Here is a 17,554-nt window from a genome sequence, read left to right as displayed (position 1 = left end):
TTTCAAAACATTTTGGGAACTGTAATTAAGTTTTTTAATGACATGTAAGAATAATTTATAATATTAAAGTAAATACGATTATTAAAGTAAAAAATATTTATATAATATTAATGTAAAAAAAATTTATAATAAAAATATTATAAGTCAATATTCAGTTTCATATTTTTATAATTTTAAATTTTATTTTTAATATAAATACACGATTATTAAAGAAATGTTATAATTATAATATGGATCACATTTAGGAAATAGTTTTAAATTTTATTTTTAATATATTCTTTATAGAAGATATTTTTATAAGTTTTTAATTTTTTAGTAGTTATTGATAAAAAAAATATTATATTTATAAATATTTTAATTATTATATTTATATTTTTACAATTTCAATAATTTAAATTGAAATACTATTATTTTTTTTTAAATTTATAGATTTTTTAATGAAAATTTCACAAGGAAAATTGCTAAGTTAATTACTCCTTACAAAGTAAAAAATTAATGGAAAATTATGATATAATTTCTTTTAAGTGTAGTAAGGTAAGTGTTATCTTCTCCATGACCTACATCATGAAATAAATAATGCTACATGCAACAAAAATTAAAATATAAAATGTTTCAAAGTTTATAAATATTAATTTTTGTTTGGGTATAAGATGGAAGGTCCATTTAAAACAATATTTTTTGTTACGTGTTTGTTGATTGGCCTGGCAAGCATACCGAATCGTTTCAAGTAATAAATCATGATAAGATCAGTTGTCGTTTTTCCGAGACTCGTAATACTAAATAATTGTTTTATTAACAACTCGTACCGAATCGTTTCAAGTAATAAATCATGATAAGATCAGTTGTCGTTTTTCCGAGACTCGTAATACTAAATAATTGTTTTATTAACAACTCGTTTAGACTCAAGAACATAACATCTATTTACAACAAGAACGTTAACATCCATTTACAAGCATGTGCAAGAAAGATAAATTTACATATAATTACATGATTGGACTTTTGTGTTTGAAGGCGCTTAGAAATGGAATAAACTAGAAATGATATGAAATGACATTGTGTAAGACCCATGAAAAATATCTACAATAACACATAATAGTAATTTTTATTAATATTAATATTGGTAGTAATAATTTTCTTATGGATAGAAAATATAATTAATAAGAAAATTATTGTAAAAAACTTAAAAAGAATTATGACAGAGAATTAAGGGTTCAAAATTTTGAGAACCAATTTTAGAAGTTTTTAAAAAAAAAATAAAAAAAAAATGAATAGTAAAAAAAAGTGAACAGTGACAAAGGGATAAGCCATTCACAGTGGTGCATACAAGGATCAGATAAGTTTTGGATTAAAATAATATTTTTAATAAAATAATATTAAAAAAATGAATAGTAAGAAAAAACTTAAATAGTGCCAAAATTTTGGCCTATAAATAACAAGCAGGGGAGGCTGAATTGCACCAAGAAGAAGTAGAGAAATGTAGTGAGAAATAAAATTTAGGAAGAATTTGAAGTAAGAAGAATTTAGAGAATGATTCTGGAAAAGAGGTAAGGGAGCTAACCTTTGTAGGCTTTTATGTTAATAGTTTAATACTATTTTATGACTATTCATGTCTTGAATTATTGTGTATGTCTATGTATTAGTTATTCAACTGATCAGGCTTGAATTTATGTGTTAATATTGTTAATATAAAACTATGTTGTTATTTTGAATCTGTGAATAAGAAATTTGTTAAAAACTAGTTGAGGAACACTTTGGCTAAGGAAAAACTTGATACTTAATTTGTTCATTGTGACGCACCTCTCTTTCCTGGAAGTCTACTTGACAAGTTTTTAACTTAAATCCTATTGAACAAATTATATACTATTAAATTATACTCAATTGGTATAAAATATGTGATGAATTCATTATGTTGGATATGAATATGAACATGTGATGAGTCTTGTGGAGAGACTCTATAGTGACATTTTATTAGTGTAACCGTTGATGTTGAGGGTCGCGTTGGGAAGGTCATCCTAATACTCTAATAACTCTTCAATCTCAATTAGAGAAGGATGAATTATGTGGTGAGAGGGGCAGGAGGTCCTAGTCTATATGCCGATTTTGGACATAGGTGTTAATGAACTAACCTTGTGGTGACAAGGTGGAGTGTATTTGGCCATGATTTTTGTATGGGGGAATGAAGGTCACCACAAGTGCACAACCACCCGTGACTTTCATTAATGTTCTATCTGGATAATAAGAGTCTAGTATAATCGTGTGCATATTACATGAATATGAGTTATATGTAGTAGTAGTATCATGCATCATTTTTAATAGTATGTTGCATGATAGCTCACCCTTACTTGTTTGTGTATGTGCTGGAAAATCATATTTGTGCGATGATCGTATGACGTGGTTGTTATACAGGAACAAATGAGGAAATCTGGGAGGATTGATGTCAGAAAAAAAAATAATGTGGCACTCCACACCGTCAGCCAGCTCAACGCTTTTTTAACGCCGTTAGTTTTGGAGGACGAAAAATTATGGTTTCCTTAAGAAGAAGGCCAAAATGTAGCTTAGTTTGAAAGAGGGACTAAAAACAAATTCGCTTGATAGTTTAGGGATTAAAAACATATTTAACCATTTAATTAACTTAGGCCAAAACTAGAAGACAATTTATGGTGATAATATAAAGGTGAGATGGAGCAGAAGTTATGGTGAAGGCTCATGACCTACGGTGTTGTGTATGGTAAAAGGATGATGAGTGGAATATGCTCTAAAAGAGGTTATTGTTATTATATTGTTTTTTGTTTTTAAATAATAAATCAAAATAAAAAAAAAAATCAAATAAAAAAAACAAAACTTAAAAACAAATCAAAAGAATTACAAAATTAAAAAATATCAAATAAATATAACATAAAAGTTTCAAAAAATTTAACATACAATTTCAAATAAAAAACACATACATAAGAAACAAATAAAAATAACAAAAAAATTATAAAAAAAGCAAAAATTAAATATTGCAAAATTTAAATAACTAATTCAAATCAATTAACGATGTTAAATTTTAAATAAAAATTAATTAATTTTTATTTATCCTTTCTAACACCAAATCCTACCGTGACAAATTAATTAACAATTTCTCTGTAACACCACAGTTAATTAATTTTTATTTATCTCTTACCTCTCTATAAAAGAAAACATCACATTCAGCATGACCCAAACACAAACATGGTAGTTGTCAACATCCAATTTTGTTCGGATAAATAAAATTTATCACAAAAATAAACAAAAAAGAACAAAAAAATAAAAATATTATTTGTTTTACTTTGTGTACCCCCAAATTAAATTTTTAACCCTTAGTCCAATGATCCAAAATAATCTCATACTTTTTTACTTCCTCACCACTGTTTTTTCTTATCACGTCCATTCTCCACATCGTCATCCACGTCACTTATATTTTTCATTTACTATTACATTTTTCATGTATTTACTTTTTATTTTTATTTTTACTCTTTTCTCTTAACTTTTCTAATTTTTCCACTTACCTTTTTTCATTATATTTTATTTCACCTCATTTCTCCTCCCATCTTTTATATTATTTCTTTCACTTATTTTTCACATTAACTTTTACTCTTTATTATATTTTATTTCACTTACTTTTTCCACCCATTTTTTATATTATTTCATTCATTTATTTTTCATATTAATTTTTACTATTTCCTATATTTTATTTCACCTATTTTCTCCACCAACTTTTTACATTATTTCTTTAACTTATTTTTTACATTAATTTTTACTATTTACTATATTTTATTTTACCTATTTTCTCCACCAACTTTTTATATTATTTCTTTCACTTATTTTCAACATTAACCTTTTCTATTCACTTTTTTTATTATATTTTATTTCACTTAATTTCTCCTCCATATAAGATCTTTGTATTAAATTGATATAAAAAGAAGCATATTGATTGGTTCAAATAGTAACCATTGTTATTTTTTAACCATGTTATCCATGGTTTCTTAAATTTCAAAATGATTATTGGTATCAATATTATAATTTAAAAGATAATTGATACAGAAATATGAAAAGAGAATAATTATAATTATAAAAATTAAGCAGTAATTAAATGTATTTTTTACTTTGAATTAAGTGTATAAATAATTATGAATTTTGATTCTTATTTACTCTTTTTTATAATGAGTTTTAAAAGAATAATTTTCTTAACTTAAAATACTTTATAATGAAAGTATTGGTTAAGTAGATTTTTTTTCAAAGAAATTAAAATTTTAAATTATTAAAGTAATTTTATTACTTTATATTGTAAACTTAAAAAAATACAAATAGCTCAGAAATTTTCATGCTATCTTTTGTTTCTCACCTTTTTATCTTTCTAAGTGTTTATTCTATTGTCATTCCATCTCTATCCTAATTTGTGTCTTTTTTTCTCTCTTTTTCACGCTCTATTAGATATTTAAAATTAAATATTTTTATTTTATAAATTATACATTAAAATTTGAATTATTTAACATATTTAATTTTGCATGCAAAAAATCAATTACTCTATTTAAACTAATAATTTGAAATTTGAAATATTTCTAAATTTAATATATACTTGGTACTTATAACAAATACCAAAAATTAATTCAATTTAAATCAAACATAACAAATTTATCAGATAACTGTTTATAAACTTGCAAATACCATTAAAATATTAATGAAATACAACATAGTTGAATTGAAAATTGTAAAAAACCTTATTTTTTATTAAAAAACACATGCTGACATGCCTACAAAGTCCTATTACCTTAAATTTGATATATTACAATAATTTAATTTTATCTATTTCTTTATTTTAGATTGCGAAAATTATGAATTTTCATTTAATTTTTTTATGAATATAAAAGATTTACATCAATAATGAATAAGTAAAATAATTTTAAAGAATATTTCCTACGAGAACGTTGAAATGTAAATTAACAGTAATTATAAATTTTATATATTAGTTTGTCCTGTTCCACTAACATTCGTTAACCATCCAGCAATAATTTCTAAATAGAAGAGTGCAAATTACAAATAAATACAATTTACAGAAGCGGGTGTAGAAAACAAAAGCCAATTGTCTTTTGATTTTGAATTTAGCTTTAAGTATCTCAATCAAACAATCTCTCTTTATATATATCATTTATTTTAGGGGTGTTGCTACCTCCATCACCACACCTTTCTCCCTCCACCTTTTTCTTTACTATTTTGTCCCTCAGTAAAATTTTACTTTTAAGGTTACTATTTTTTAATTTTACCCATCCACAACCTATTTCATTAATAACCTATTCTAGTCTCGTACATGAGTAAAATACTTTTCTTTCATTTTAACATTATATTTCTTCCTCTCTTTCTTTCGTCGTTGTGAGATACTACAAATTGCAAAGGTTGGTGGTGATAGAAAGAATTATCAAGCAGTCTCTCTCTCGTGGTGCAGTGTCGCTCTCGTGGTGCAGTGCGTGGAGTGGTGCAGTGCGTGTCGTGCTTCGTCCAGGTGCGTATTCGAATAAACCTTGAAATAAAATCCTACAATAAAAAACGTAGCCTTTAAACGGATGTCCACATCCGTTTAAGGAAAAACGGATGTCCACATCCGTTGAAAATGTCACATCCGTTAAAGGTTACGTTTTTTAGTTTAGAGTTTGTTTTATTAGGGGACATCCGTTGAAGGATGTGACCTCCGTTGATGTATACTTCCTCATGCTGGTTGATGCTATGGACGCTCCTCGATGTTCCTCCACTCCACGACGACGACGCTCCTCCACACCACGACGGCAATGGAAGCTTTCAAACCAAAAAAAAAACTGGAAAGAAAAATGAATGGAAGTGCGGGAGGTGAAACGGAAATGGAAAAAGGGGAAAAGAGTTTCGTGGGTGGGTGCTAGGAAAGTAAAATTAGGGTTTCAAATTATTTATAATATGATAAAAGTAAAAATCTTTTTAACTTAATATAATTGTATTTAAAATAATGTGAAGAGAAGGAGGAAGTATAAGATGGTGGTGGAGGGAGCAACACCCTTATTTCAGTTAGTGTCTATATATAAGCATTTTATTTATTTTGTTTCTGTATATATAGACACAATTAAAAAGAAGACATTTTGAAAGACGAAGAATAAGAAAAATTATAATTATTGGGACTGCACGAGTGGCTCTTGGGCCTAATGCTGCCTGCTCTGTACATAATAAAGCCACGAAAGGAAAACCTGGGCCTGTGGGGTACTCTAAAGAAAAGAAGAGAACCAAAACTCGAGTGGTAACACGTTTCTGTGGGCCTTTAACTTTCCAAAAGAGACAATTATAATATCTTCTGCCATCAATACTTCAAAATTACTCCTAGTGGAAATTCAGTTTATTTTAAAAAATAATTCTATAATTTCATTTAAAAAAGCTTTAATCAATAATTATTTTCAACATTAATCTCGGCCAAACATGCTACAAGACCATTTATTCTGCCTGGTCAAAGGAAAATTAGTTACAGAAACATGAGACGGACATTATTAGTCTACGATGGTTAATAAAGGAAAATTCACAGACAAAAGCACATGGAAGCAGAATTTTTGACACATAATGCATAAAAAAAAACTGAAAAATGTCTATATATACAGAAGCAAACATAATACAAGCCCTAACATTGCGTCGAAAAGACATCCATTTACATTTGCAAAGAGTGTCCATGGTCAAACAAGGACAACCCAAAGACACAGGAATGTAAAATTAGCTATATAGAGAAAAAGTGAACAGTCTTGAAACAAACACTCATATGAAGATAGCATAGATGCAAATAACCTAACAGCACCAACATATCATTCATATTTTCCTATCCGAGTTCCAAAATTAGTTATATATAACACTTGCCAGACAACGACAAGCCCCACCGATTGGCATCAAGGTCACGCCCGGAAATAGAATAACACGCCTTCCTCTCCTTTTTGGCTGGAAGTCAGAGTGGGTAATCACAACTTTAGTGGTTCCCATAAACATGGCCAGAGCTCCCCTTCTCCTAAAAGCCTTTCACCTATCCGCAGCACCCAATTCCTGTTTATGTGCTTCGGAAAATCATCACAGCTATATGCTGATTACACCCATCTCACCACACATTTAGTAGCATACAAGTACCTAATCACGGGAGCAAAGTCCTACAGTAAAGGACCCAAAAGGTAAAAAAAAAAAAAAGTTTAGTAGCATACCTATTTTCTACACAATCTTCTAACGTCCACTAGTGTATTATAGCAAAAGTTAAGCCTATCAACAGTCAGGGCTGACAAAATATTTTATCTCGTCCATAACAGAAGAGAAGTGCTCATTATTTGGCAGCAAGTAAAACCCAATGGTTGCTTGCTCCAGGAATAGCAATTTCACTTCCTGGCCAGCCTTCTCAAGCCCTTTGGCATAACCCAGTTGCCAGTCCTGAACAAGGTCTAAACCAGCAACCACTACAAGGCTCTTGGGAAAGACAGTCCCATCAAGGCTTTGCCCCTTTGGCCCAAACGGGTTACATGCAGGATGGTCTCTATCTTCCCCTTCAGGAAGAAAAGCCCTCCAATACCAGTCTCGATCCTTCACTCTTACAAAATATCTCCCATCTAAACGCTTCTCCGACTCGGATCTTTCCTGCCCACCAAACAATGGGTTGAGCAGAACATTCCCAAACACTTCAATTCCGGACTCCACAGCTTTGAGAGCAACATGGTGCACAATGTTCCCACCCGAGCTATCCCCAGCCATGTAGATATGAACTTTCTTATCTTTCCGACTCTGAAGCCAAGATCTAGAGCTAACCCACTTAAGAGCTGTCCACCCATCATCGTAAGCACAGGGATACCTATTCTCAGGTGCACGCCTATAGTTCACAGACACCACAACGGCCTTACAGATACCAACCAGGCGACGACATAGCGTATCATATATGGCACTATTGGCTGAAGAATGAGCAAAACTTCCACCGTGGAAGAATATGATGACAGGAACAACCTCAGAGCTCACAGGTTTCTCAAGCTCAAGAATGCTCACTGGACGCTCCTCTCCCTCAGCAGGACGATAGATTCGCGTAAGGAGATTGGTTTCACGGTCAACAATGACATCAAAAGAGAACACTCCATCCACGGGGTTCGCATTTGCCGGAACTTTCCGATCAAGGAACTCTGCCAAGTCCCGGTTGAAAGTGCCATCCGGACGACGAAGAAGATTGTATGCCAACTTGAAATTTGAGATCAGAACCCACATATTCAGCGGAACCACCATCTACACCAATTTTATTTTCATTTTAAAAAAATAAAAGAAAAGGATAATAATAATAATAGGAAGAAGAAAATAATTTAAACCGAGGATAATTAGAAACGGAGAATAAATCCAATAAACCCCATAATTTTGGGAAAACCGATGAATCCAACTTCCCAAATCAGCACATTGAATGACAAACCCTAAACAGTGAAACCGCGTTAGGTGGAACAAGGAACTGATCCAACCAAAACCGGAAATTATTTCACAAACAGAACAAACCACAACCTACTCTTCCACGAAACGAAAACATGTCCAAACTAAAAACCCAAAACGATGAGGAAGAATCACCGATACGAGAGTGATTATTATTTTAATAAAGCTATACAGCTAAAAGAAGATAGAAAATAAAAACGACAGCATACAGTAGAAAGAAAAAGAAAAACAGAACAAAAGAAAAAAAGAAAGAGAAAAAATCAGAAGCGAAAGAAGAAAGATTGGCATCAGGAAACACGGTACGGGTGAAGAACTGGAAATTGTATGAGAAAAATATGGAATCGAAAAGATAAGAGAGAGAAGGGGCGTACCTTAGAATCGTTGGGGTTGAGTTCGTTAGTCCCAGCCATTGAAGCGATCCTGTATTCCGATTACAGATCGGCGAGGCAGTAGGTGAGTTGAGAATCAGAAAAGGCGTGGAGGAGGGAAATCCATAAAGCAGGGGAATCGCGTTATGTGAGATCGAGGAAAAAGGGTTGTTTGTTTGTTAATTTATGATGAGTGTGGGGATTGCAGGGTGATGAGTTGAGAGAGTTAAGTTGGTGAGTGGCAGAGAAAGAGGAATAGGATGGTGAAGGATAAGAAACGGTGCGCACTGTAGAAAATGCTAAAGTGGCACAGGGATACAGGGAGGGAAGGGCCAATGGGAGGAAGGAAAGGCCCAAATAGAACTATTGGGTGGGGCCCAGTGGCGAATCGCTTTCTCCAATTACTGGTTTTTGTTTTGGGTCGTGAAATTGAAATGTGTGATAAAAATGGAAAGAAGGGGAGAGACAAAAAAGAGGGTGAATCAGTTCCTGGAACGTGACGTGGCACTTGAAGACAGACATCCCCGTTTGTTTGCGTTCGGAATTCCACTTCCACAATTTTGGCATCATAATAATTCTGTCAAGTGTCAACTACTAAATGCTGCACTCTACTGTCTACCACTAATCGAGATTCCACCCACACTAATAATTCACTTTTTTTCTTCTTCTTCTCCTTCTTCTTCCTTTTCATTTCTCCCACTCCACTAATCATTTTTAATTAAATTAATCCCTTTTAGTACATAACACTCACACACTTGGGTAATGACCAGGTCAAATCCTAGTTCAAAAAATGACGCATTAGCTAACTTATGCTATGACCAGGTCAAGGCCAGGTTCAAAGTAAAATGACACATCATTCATTAGTCCATTCCTCCTTCATCAACTCATAATTTATCACTAAATGTATTTAATCTTCAGGATGATAACATGTTTAATTGGATCCGACATTTATAGTATCTATTTACTATTCAACTAACAATAAGAAAATTTATTTATTATTTTATTACTTTCGAATAATCATCTAAAAATATTTATGAATATTTTAAAATTTATAAGTTCATCAAATAATTATTTTAATTTTTTGTTAATAATAAATACTCGTATAATACGTACATTCAATCTATTTATAAACATGTATTTTTATCATCTTTATTCATAAATTATTGTAAAATTATATATATATATATATATATATATATATTCTCATTTATAATTTATAAAACTTATAAATATTTATACAACTTATATTTAGTATTACTCTTATATGTTATTGATCTTACTTCATCTTATTTGGATATTGAGTGTAGACATTGTAAACAAGTGATAAGATCCTAACGATATTTTGATTGCTCTTTTTATCTGGAAAGAATCTCCTCATTGATCAAAAAGGAAGATTTACCTCCAAAGATTCTTTGATACTGAAGTCATTAAAAGAGTTAAGATATATATGAGAGTGATTATCAAGTATTGAGTTGAAGTGAGTATCCCTTGAGGTTATTGATATATTTATAGGATTAGCATGGATTGTGGGTTTATGTCCTTATTAGAATAGACTTACTTGGGAGAATAATAAAGTATAATAAATAATAACATAAGAGTAAATAATAACTAACATGTCAAACTACTGAGATTTGATTATAATGTGAAAATATGACCTAGATAGATATATGTTTAGGTTGTTTCATAATGAACAACTTTAAATGAGCTTATTGGGTCATGCACTTAATAAGTCTTTTGGGCTAGGTAGGAACATAAGTCCCCCTAGTCTCAAGAGTTTTGTTTAGGTCGAGTTGTATGACTTGCAAATGGGTAGGCCATTTGATCGAGTTCATAATTAAGTCATTCAGTCATGTTTTGCAGGTGGATTGGCCTCGAGGTCAAGTTCATGAGATAATTAGGTCATTTGGTCGTGCTTTGCAAGTGAATTGACCTCGGAACCAAGTTCTAATATATAATTCTGCCTCGGAGCCGAGCTCTCTTTGGGATTTTAAGTAATTTTGGCCTTGTGGCTGAGCTTTTATTTAGGCTTCAAAGTAATTTTGGTCTCGAAGCTCTTATATAAGCTTTAAATTAATTTTGGTCTCGTGGTCTAGCTTTATCCGAGCCTAAAAATAATTTTGGCCTCGTGGTCGAACTCTATCCAAGTTTCAAAGTAATTTTGACCTCATGGTCGAGCTCTCTCTAAGCTTAAAGTAGTATGTCATTGGGATTGAGCTCTCTCTAAGTTTAAAGTAGTATGGCCCTGAGTTCGAGCTCTCTCTAAGCTTAAAATAATATAGCCTCGGGGTCGAGTTCTCTTTGAGCTTAAATATGGAGTTCTATTTGAACTTAAAGTAATATGGCCTAGAGGTCAAGCTCTCTTTAAGCTTAAAGTAATATGACTTTGGGGTCGAACTCTCTTTAAGTTTAAATTAGTATGACCTCGGGTGCTCTTTCTAAGCTTAAAGTAGAATTGAGCTCTCTTTGAACTTAAAGTACAGATATTCAATATAATATATATCATAATAAAATATTAAACATGAGTATCAAGGTAACACTTTCTTCAAAGTATTTCAAAACTAAGATCATAAATGCTCATACTAACACGAGTAATTATCAGTAATCATAGACTATCTTTACACAAGATGATGATAGTGAAAAATGTGAAGTCATGATAAAGTTTTACCTAGACCTCACATGCCGATTATCTTACCTGGATATTTAATGTGGACTTTGTGAACATGTGATAAGATCCTAAAGATGCTTTGATAACTGCTTTTGTTTGGAGTGGACCTTCTTGTTGGTGAGAGGAAAATAATCACATACAAAGACTTTTTGATGCTTAAATTAATAAAAGAGTTAAAATCTATTATAAAATAATATGAAATAAATATCCTTAAGCGTTATTATTATATTTATAAAATCAACATGAATTATGAGTTTATGTCTCTATTAAAATAATATTTATATGAGATAAATTATAATGAAAGAATATATAATAACTAACATATACACTACTGAAATTTAGTATAATATATAACTTTAGTATAATATATAGATGTGACGTAAACAAGTGTATGTTTGATTGTTTCGTAATAGTCTTGAATAATCTTATTAAACTATAAATTTAATGTGTTTTTAATATAAGAATAATTATATATTTGTTGTCTTTCGGAACCCGAAACCTTCTCTGAAAAAAAACTCAATTTTTGAAAGTCTCATACTTTAATCCCAACTTTACTCCCAAAATTATTGTCTAAATCCTGTAAGAAAAAAAAATTAAAATATCTAAATCAAATACACATTGTAGCGATAAAATGTTTATAATATAATATCTTTTCGATATAAGTTTCGATAATGATGAGTTTAGCAGAAAAAAATGTAGTTATTTTTTTTACATTATATTTAAACTGTTTTTCAACATAACGTTTTTAGTTAATCTGATCATATATTTTAATTTATCTCTGTAATAGAAAGAAACATACGTTTATTTATATATTTTATTATTATTTATAACTTTATTTAAATAAAATTAAAATTTCATATTCATAGTAAATCTATTATTTTATTTAAAATTTTAAAAATAATAAATATTCAAGATATTATAAAATTTATCCAAGATATTTATAATTAATATCTTATTCTCATATTCTATTACATTATTTTTAAGAAGATATTATGGTATTATAATTGATATTTAGATATATGTAATATATTATGAAACAATAATTAATTATATAATATTTTTATGATATAATATTTGACTATTTTCAAATATGAGATAAGAAACATCTATCTGAAAAAATTTATACTAAATTTTCATTGATTTATCAACCTTTACCCATTCCCTTGTGTTATAAACCGATAACTATATAGTTGGATGGATAGTTTTTGATCATAGGTTTTAACTCGTCACAAAGACAATTCTTTAGTGTTCGTGGATAAATTTTTTATCTTTCTTTGTTTTGGTTTTAACTACTTTAGAAGAAAATCAATGTTTATTTAAATGATTTATTATTTTTATTGAAATAAAATTAAAAAAATCATATTCATAGTGAGTCTACTTTATTTTTTGTTTAAAATTTTAAAAATATTAAATATTCAAACATATAATAATCAAACCTAAAAAATGCAGATATATTAAGAAGTTAGTTGAATTAATATAATTTTGCTATTATGACAGATTATCATCTTTGACTTTTAAATTTATTTTGAAATGTATTTATTTTAAATTATTATTATATTATTTAAATTAAATTATAAATTATATTATTTTTTACTCTTTTTTAAATAATATTAATTGTTGTTTTATATTATTATATAGAAATAAATATAAAATACAATTAGAAGTCGACTTAATAAGACACACTAAAATAGACCAAAAAAAAAAGTTTGGGCTTGCCCAGAAAATAAAGATTGGGCCTCTTATAAAACAGCATAAAATCAGAAATCGTTTCGTTTTCGTGAGTCTCCTTTGTTCGACTACGGATCCTCGTTCCCTTTGGTGTGCTGTGTTTGGGTTTGCCGCTGTTTTCTGTACTGCGTGTTCTGTTATTGTTGTTTGAATGCAAAGGTATTTACTTCTACTTTCATTTCGCATTCTTTCATAAAACCTGTTAAAATCCACCTAAATTTTCTTCTTGTTCATCTTTTTCCCCTTTTTGTTTGTGAGTAATGCTAACCTAGCATACTCAATTTGGATGATGGGGTGGGGTTTCGGGGTATGACGGAGTAGTATTGTGTAAATAATATATCTACTCTGCATAGGATCAAAATAATCATGATGTCCTTCCCTTGAAACTTTCCTATTGGAACCATGTGCTGTGTGAATTTGCAATTAACCATTATTCATTTGAAATTATGTGTTATGGTGGTTTCTTCTCTAACCCATTAAAAAAATCGTTTTTTTTTTATCATATTCTTATTCATTTATTAGAATATTTACATCTGATTTGCCTGCAACGATGTGTTAAGGGTTCGGCATATGGATGCCCTTCCAGAGAAAAAATGGATATTTATTTTTGCTTTTCTTTTTCTTTCTTAACTCTATTACTTGAGAAATGGCTGCCAATAAACCCTTATATATTCAAAGATTTTAGTTTTAGGTTTTTCTTTCCCACTTTTATCACTTATAAACCCTTGTCTTTCATCTAAACAAAAACTATAATCCCTACACAGTCAAAATAATATTTTTTTTAGGTTAGTTAGAATATACTTTTTATGCCATAATATTATGCTGTGTGTTAGTTATTGACATATTTTTATGAGTGTTCATAATCTTCTCATTGTTGCATGTTACTTCTCTAAAATTAAATACTCGTTCTATCACTGATTGACCATGATGTAATGACTAGTCTAATTTAAAAACCATCACTGTAATAGGGTAATGCTCCTCTTGTTAGCTTCTTGATTCATTTAAAGTTTTGGCAGCAGAGTTTTGAAATTTTATGAACAAAACTGATCCCAAACTGATCACGTTCTTATCTCAGGATAAGGAAAGAGGAATGATATACACAGCCATTGACACGTTCTACCTCACGGACGAGCAGTTAGCAAATTCACCTTCTAGAAAAGATGGCATAGATGAAGCCACCGAGACAACCCTTAGAATCTATGGCTGTGATCTTGTCCAAGAAAGTGGCATTTTGCTCAGATTGTATCCTTTTGATTGTGTTCATTTTCATTTTGCTTCCATTCTTGTTCCAAATTGTTACCTTAATTCTTAGAAAGGCCACAAGCAGTCATGGCTACTGGGCAGGTTCTATTTCATCGTTTCTATTGCAAGAAGTCGTTTGCACGGTTCAATGTCAAGGTCATTATTATCTTGTGATATATTATCTTTCTTGTCTTTTCTCTGTACTTTGTGAATTATTATGCTCATAGTGTTTCTTTGCAGAAAGTTGCTGCAAGCTGTGTATGGTTGGCTTCAAAACTGGAGGAAAATCCTAGAAAAGCCAGACAAGTAATTATTGTTTTTCACAGAATGGAGTGCAGGAGGGAGAACTTTCCCATGGAGCATTTAGACTTGTATTCTAAGGTCAGAAGCTTTTAATGTTCACTTTTCTTAGTCTATATAATACACAGACGTAATATTTGTTCCAATCCTCAAAGCTCGAACTTGCATAAAAGTAGAATTCCATTTTTTAGTGATAATTTAATGTGATTTGAGCATCAAAAACACTTATTTCCCGAGGATCCAAACACATTCTATGAAATTCATTTCAACAATTCTAGTTATTTCATATTTTGAATGTTTTCTGTTTTCTTTCTTCATGAACAGAAATATGTTGATTTGAAAATGGAACTGAGCAGAACAGAAAGACATATTTTGAAAGAGATGGGGTTCATCTGTCATGTTGAACATCCTCACAAGTTTATATCAAATTATCTTGCTACCCTTGAAACACCTCCAGAATTGAGGCAAGAAGCTTGGAATCTGGCTAATGATAGGTACATAATTGCAGATATTACTTTTATTTTTCTGCTTGTGCGTTTCTGTGCTTGTGCATACATTTACCGTCATTTATTCCCTTCCACATGATTCCTGAATTAGACTGTATTTTTTGTTCTGTTCAACGCTGGGAAGTCTGTTTCTACAGTTTTTTGCTGTGATTCCAGTTTGGACCTTTTTAGTAAGGTGATTGTACTTGTGCTGTTTAAAGGATTTAATTGTGTCTGGGTATAGTTAAAATAGTAGTGGGTTATAAAAATGAACATATGTTTTAAGAAAGTCTAGACAGAGGAATGCCTAAGGTGTGGCACTAATTCGGTATAAATATTTTTCATACTTGTTTAACTATGAAACCCATTTAGGCTGTTGGAACTTATCATGTAAACATTCGATCCAAAATCCAAGCATAATTTGTAGTGGAGTAAAATGTTTCTTTAATACTCACTTGCCTCACTGCATTTCACTACTATTTTTGATGATGACTTTTATTTGCAATCTTTTCCTCGAACATTATGTTTGCTGTCTCGTGTTTTCTGCTTCGTTGACACTTTTTTCATGCAGTTTGAGAACTACATTGTGTGTTCGATTTAAGAGTGAGGTGGTGGCTTGTGGAGTTGTATATGCTGCTGCTCGTAGGTTCCATGTACCCCTCCCTGAGAACCCACCATGGTGGAAGGCATTTGATGGGGAGAAATCTGGGATTGATGAAGTCTGCAGGGTTCTGGCTCATCTTTATAGCCTTCCAAAGGCACAATATATACCAGTCTGCAAAGACGGGGACTTTACATTCTCCAACAAATCAGTGGAATCAAAGTCCCAATCAACACCAAAGGTGATACCCTCTTCATCCTCATTTACTCTGTAACTTGCCATATCATTATATCAGCATCTCTTGCCTGTTGAGACAAATTTCCAAACCTGCATTATTGACAATCTTTTCTAGCGTTGTGGCAATAACATATTTTATACCACTGACAATTTGTAGGATGTTCTACAACATAGTCCACCAGCTGATACTGACACCTCCATGCCAAAGGGTCCTCAAGGAGAAGCTAACATTGAATCCATTGGTGGCAAGGATGCTATGGTTAAGGTAGCCATTGATAAACTGAAAGATTCTAAAAGGTCTGATGATGAATCGAAAGGCATGTCTACGGACGGAGAGGCAAAAGAGGAACACATGCTGAAGTCCAAGTCTGACCGAAAAACTGAGGTCATTGGTGAGACACGCAGGGACAGGGATAGGGACCGAGATAGGGACAGGGATAGGGACCGTGATAGGGACAGGGACAGAACAAAATCCAGAGATAGGGATCGAGGAAGGGATTCAGACAAAGAACGAGAACGAGAGGGTCACCGTTCTAGGGAGAGAGCAAAGGACTCAGGTTTCTTTATAGATTTCTTGTATTAGTGTTTTTGTTTTTTCTTTTGTCTTCTGTTAAATATTTTATTTTTGTATTGGATGCAGGACATTCAGAGAAGTCAAAACGCCATTCATCACACGGTATAATTCTGTACTGATGGTGTTTTGCATTGGTCTTCCTTTAGCCTTGAATCTTCTGAACATATTTCAATTTTACAGATCGGGATTACCACGGTTCTTCTTACTCTTTAAGGGAGAAAGATCGACATAGACATCATTGACATTATTTTTCTTACTTGTTAAGGGAAAGATCGACCTACCTTGACATTATTTAGAACATCTTCGAAGATGTACGTGCTTGGATAACGTCCTTTCATCTTATAACCAGTGATTACTGTTTTTTAAGTACAAGGAGGATATAAACATTTTAGGACTCATTTGCTGTCAATACTATGTATTTACGTAAACATTATGTCTAAATATTTGTAGTCATTTGTACGTGTATAAACACTTATGTATAATTGATTTTAGTCCAACAGTTAAATCATTTGTATAAGCTGAATGTATTCTTTAAGTGGTTCTGAATATATTGGTATAAGTTAAAATTAATAGATAAATGGTTATAATTTTATAACTTATTTACGTAATATTTTATAGGTTTAATAGGTTCGGAAGTCTTTATATTTGTGGGTTAGTTTCAATTGGGTCCTCCAATTTTAGAAGTGATCAATTGAGTCCCTATTTTGGTAAAATTAAATCAATAATGTCCTTGCCGTTAATCTTAGTAAACGGCGTTAACTTTTTAGCAAGGTGACATGCTGAGGTGGCTTTTAATTAGCACGTGGCACGTTGTGTGGAAACCTTCTCGCCTTCCCCTTTCCCGAAACCTTCTCCCCTTCCCCTACCCCTTCCCCTACCCCTTCTCCTTCCCCTTCC

General features: G+C 31.3%; 2 protein-coding genes across 3 annotated transcripts; one reads left to right on the top strand and one right to left on the bottom strand.

Annotated features, from left to right (window-relative positions):
• Positions 1–6,596: 6,596 nt before the first annotated feature.
• LOC108343713 (gibberellin receptor GID1C) lies at positions 6,597–9,161 on the bottom strand. Of its 2 annotated transcripts, XR_001833516.2 has the most exons (3): positions 8,829–9,161; positions 7,212–8,265; positions 6,597–7,140 (listed from the first exon to the last, which is right to left on the bottom strand). XR_001833516.2 is itself a non-coding variant. In XM_017582054.2 (2 exons), exons 1-2 carry the CDS (start codon positions 8,865–8,867, stop codon positions 7,270–7,272), a joined length of 1,035 nt encoding a protein of 344 aa, XP_017437543.1. In that variant the 5' UTR covers positions 8,868–9,160; the 3' UTR covers positions 6,597–7,269. The 2 variants fall into 2 exon arrangements, 1 of the variants encoding a protein (XP_017437543.1); XM_017582054.2 differs by having other exon boundaries at positions 6,597–8,265; positions 8,829–9,160.
• Positions 9,162–13,227: 4,066 nt separating this feature from the next.
• LOC108344640 (cyclin-L1-1) lies at positions 13,228–17,174 on the top strand. Its single transcript, XM_017583077.2, has 9 exons — positions 13,228–13,377; positions 14,294–14,460; positions 14,535–14,616; positions 14,701–14,841; positions 15,085–15,254; positions 15,817–16,087; positions 16,241–16,640; positions 16,724–16,759; positions 16,838–17,174. The coding sequence occupies exons 2-9, from the start codon at positions 14,309–14,311 to the stop codon at positions 16,897–16,899; spliced, it is 1,314 nt and encodes a 437-aa protein (XP_017438566.1). The 5' UTR covers positions 13,228–13,377; positions 14,294–14,308; the 3' UTR covers positions 16,900–17,174.
• Positions 17,175–17,554: the final 380 nt, after the last annotated feature.

The sequence above is a fragment of the Vigna angularis genome, chromosome 3, assembly GCF_016808095.1.
Source record: "Vigna angularis cultivar LongXiaoDou No.4 chromosome 3, ASM1680809v1, whole genome shotgun sequence".
NCBI classification, from domain to species: Eukaryota; Viridiplantae; Streptophyta; class Magnoliopsida; order Fabales; family Fabaceae; genus Vigna; species Vigna angularis.
The sequence above is the reverse complement of the archived record's forward strand: the minus strand, read 5'-3'. Positions and strand labels throughout refer to the sequence as shown.

What these genes read in the sequence shown, in the direction of transcription:
- LOC108343713 (XM_017582054.2), bottom strand. Translation starts at nt 8,867, where the DNA reads ATGGCTGGGACTAACGAACTCAACCCCAACGATTCTAAG. An exon ending in TCAACCCCAACGATTCTAAG is followed by an intron (nt 8,266 to 8,828) that starts GTACGCCCCTTC and finishes AAATTGGTGTAG; the next exon opens with ATGGTGGTTCCGCTGAATAT.
- LOC108344640 (XM_017583077.2), top strand. Translation starts at nt 14,309, where the DNA reads ATGATATACACAGCCATTGACACGTTCTACCTCACGGACGAGCAGTTA. An exon ending in AGTGGCATTTTGCTCAGATT is followed by an intron (nt 14,461 to 14,534) that starts GTATCCTTTTGA and finishes ATTCTTAGAAAG; the next exon opens with GCCACAAGCAGTCATGGCTA. An exon ending in TTGCACGGTTCAATGTCAAG is followed by an intron (nt 14,617 to 14,700) that starts GTCATTATTATC and finishes GTTTCTTTGCAG; the next exon opens with AAAGTTGCTGCAAGCTGTGT.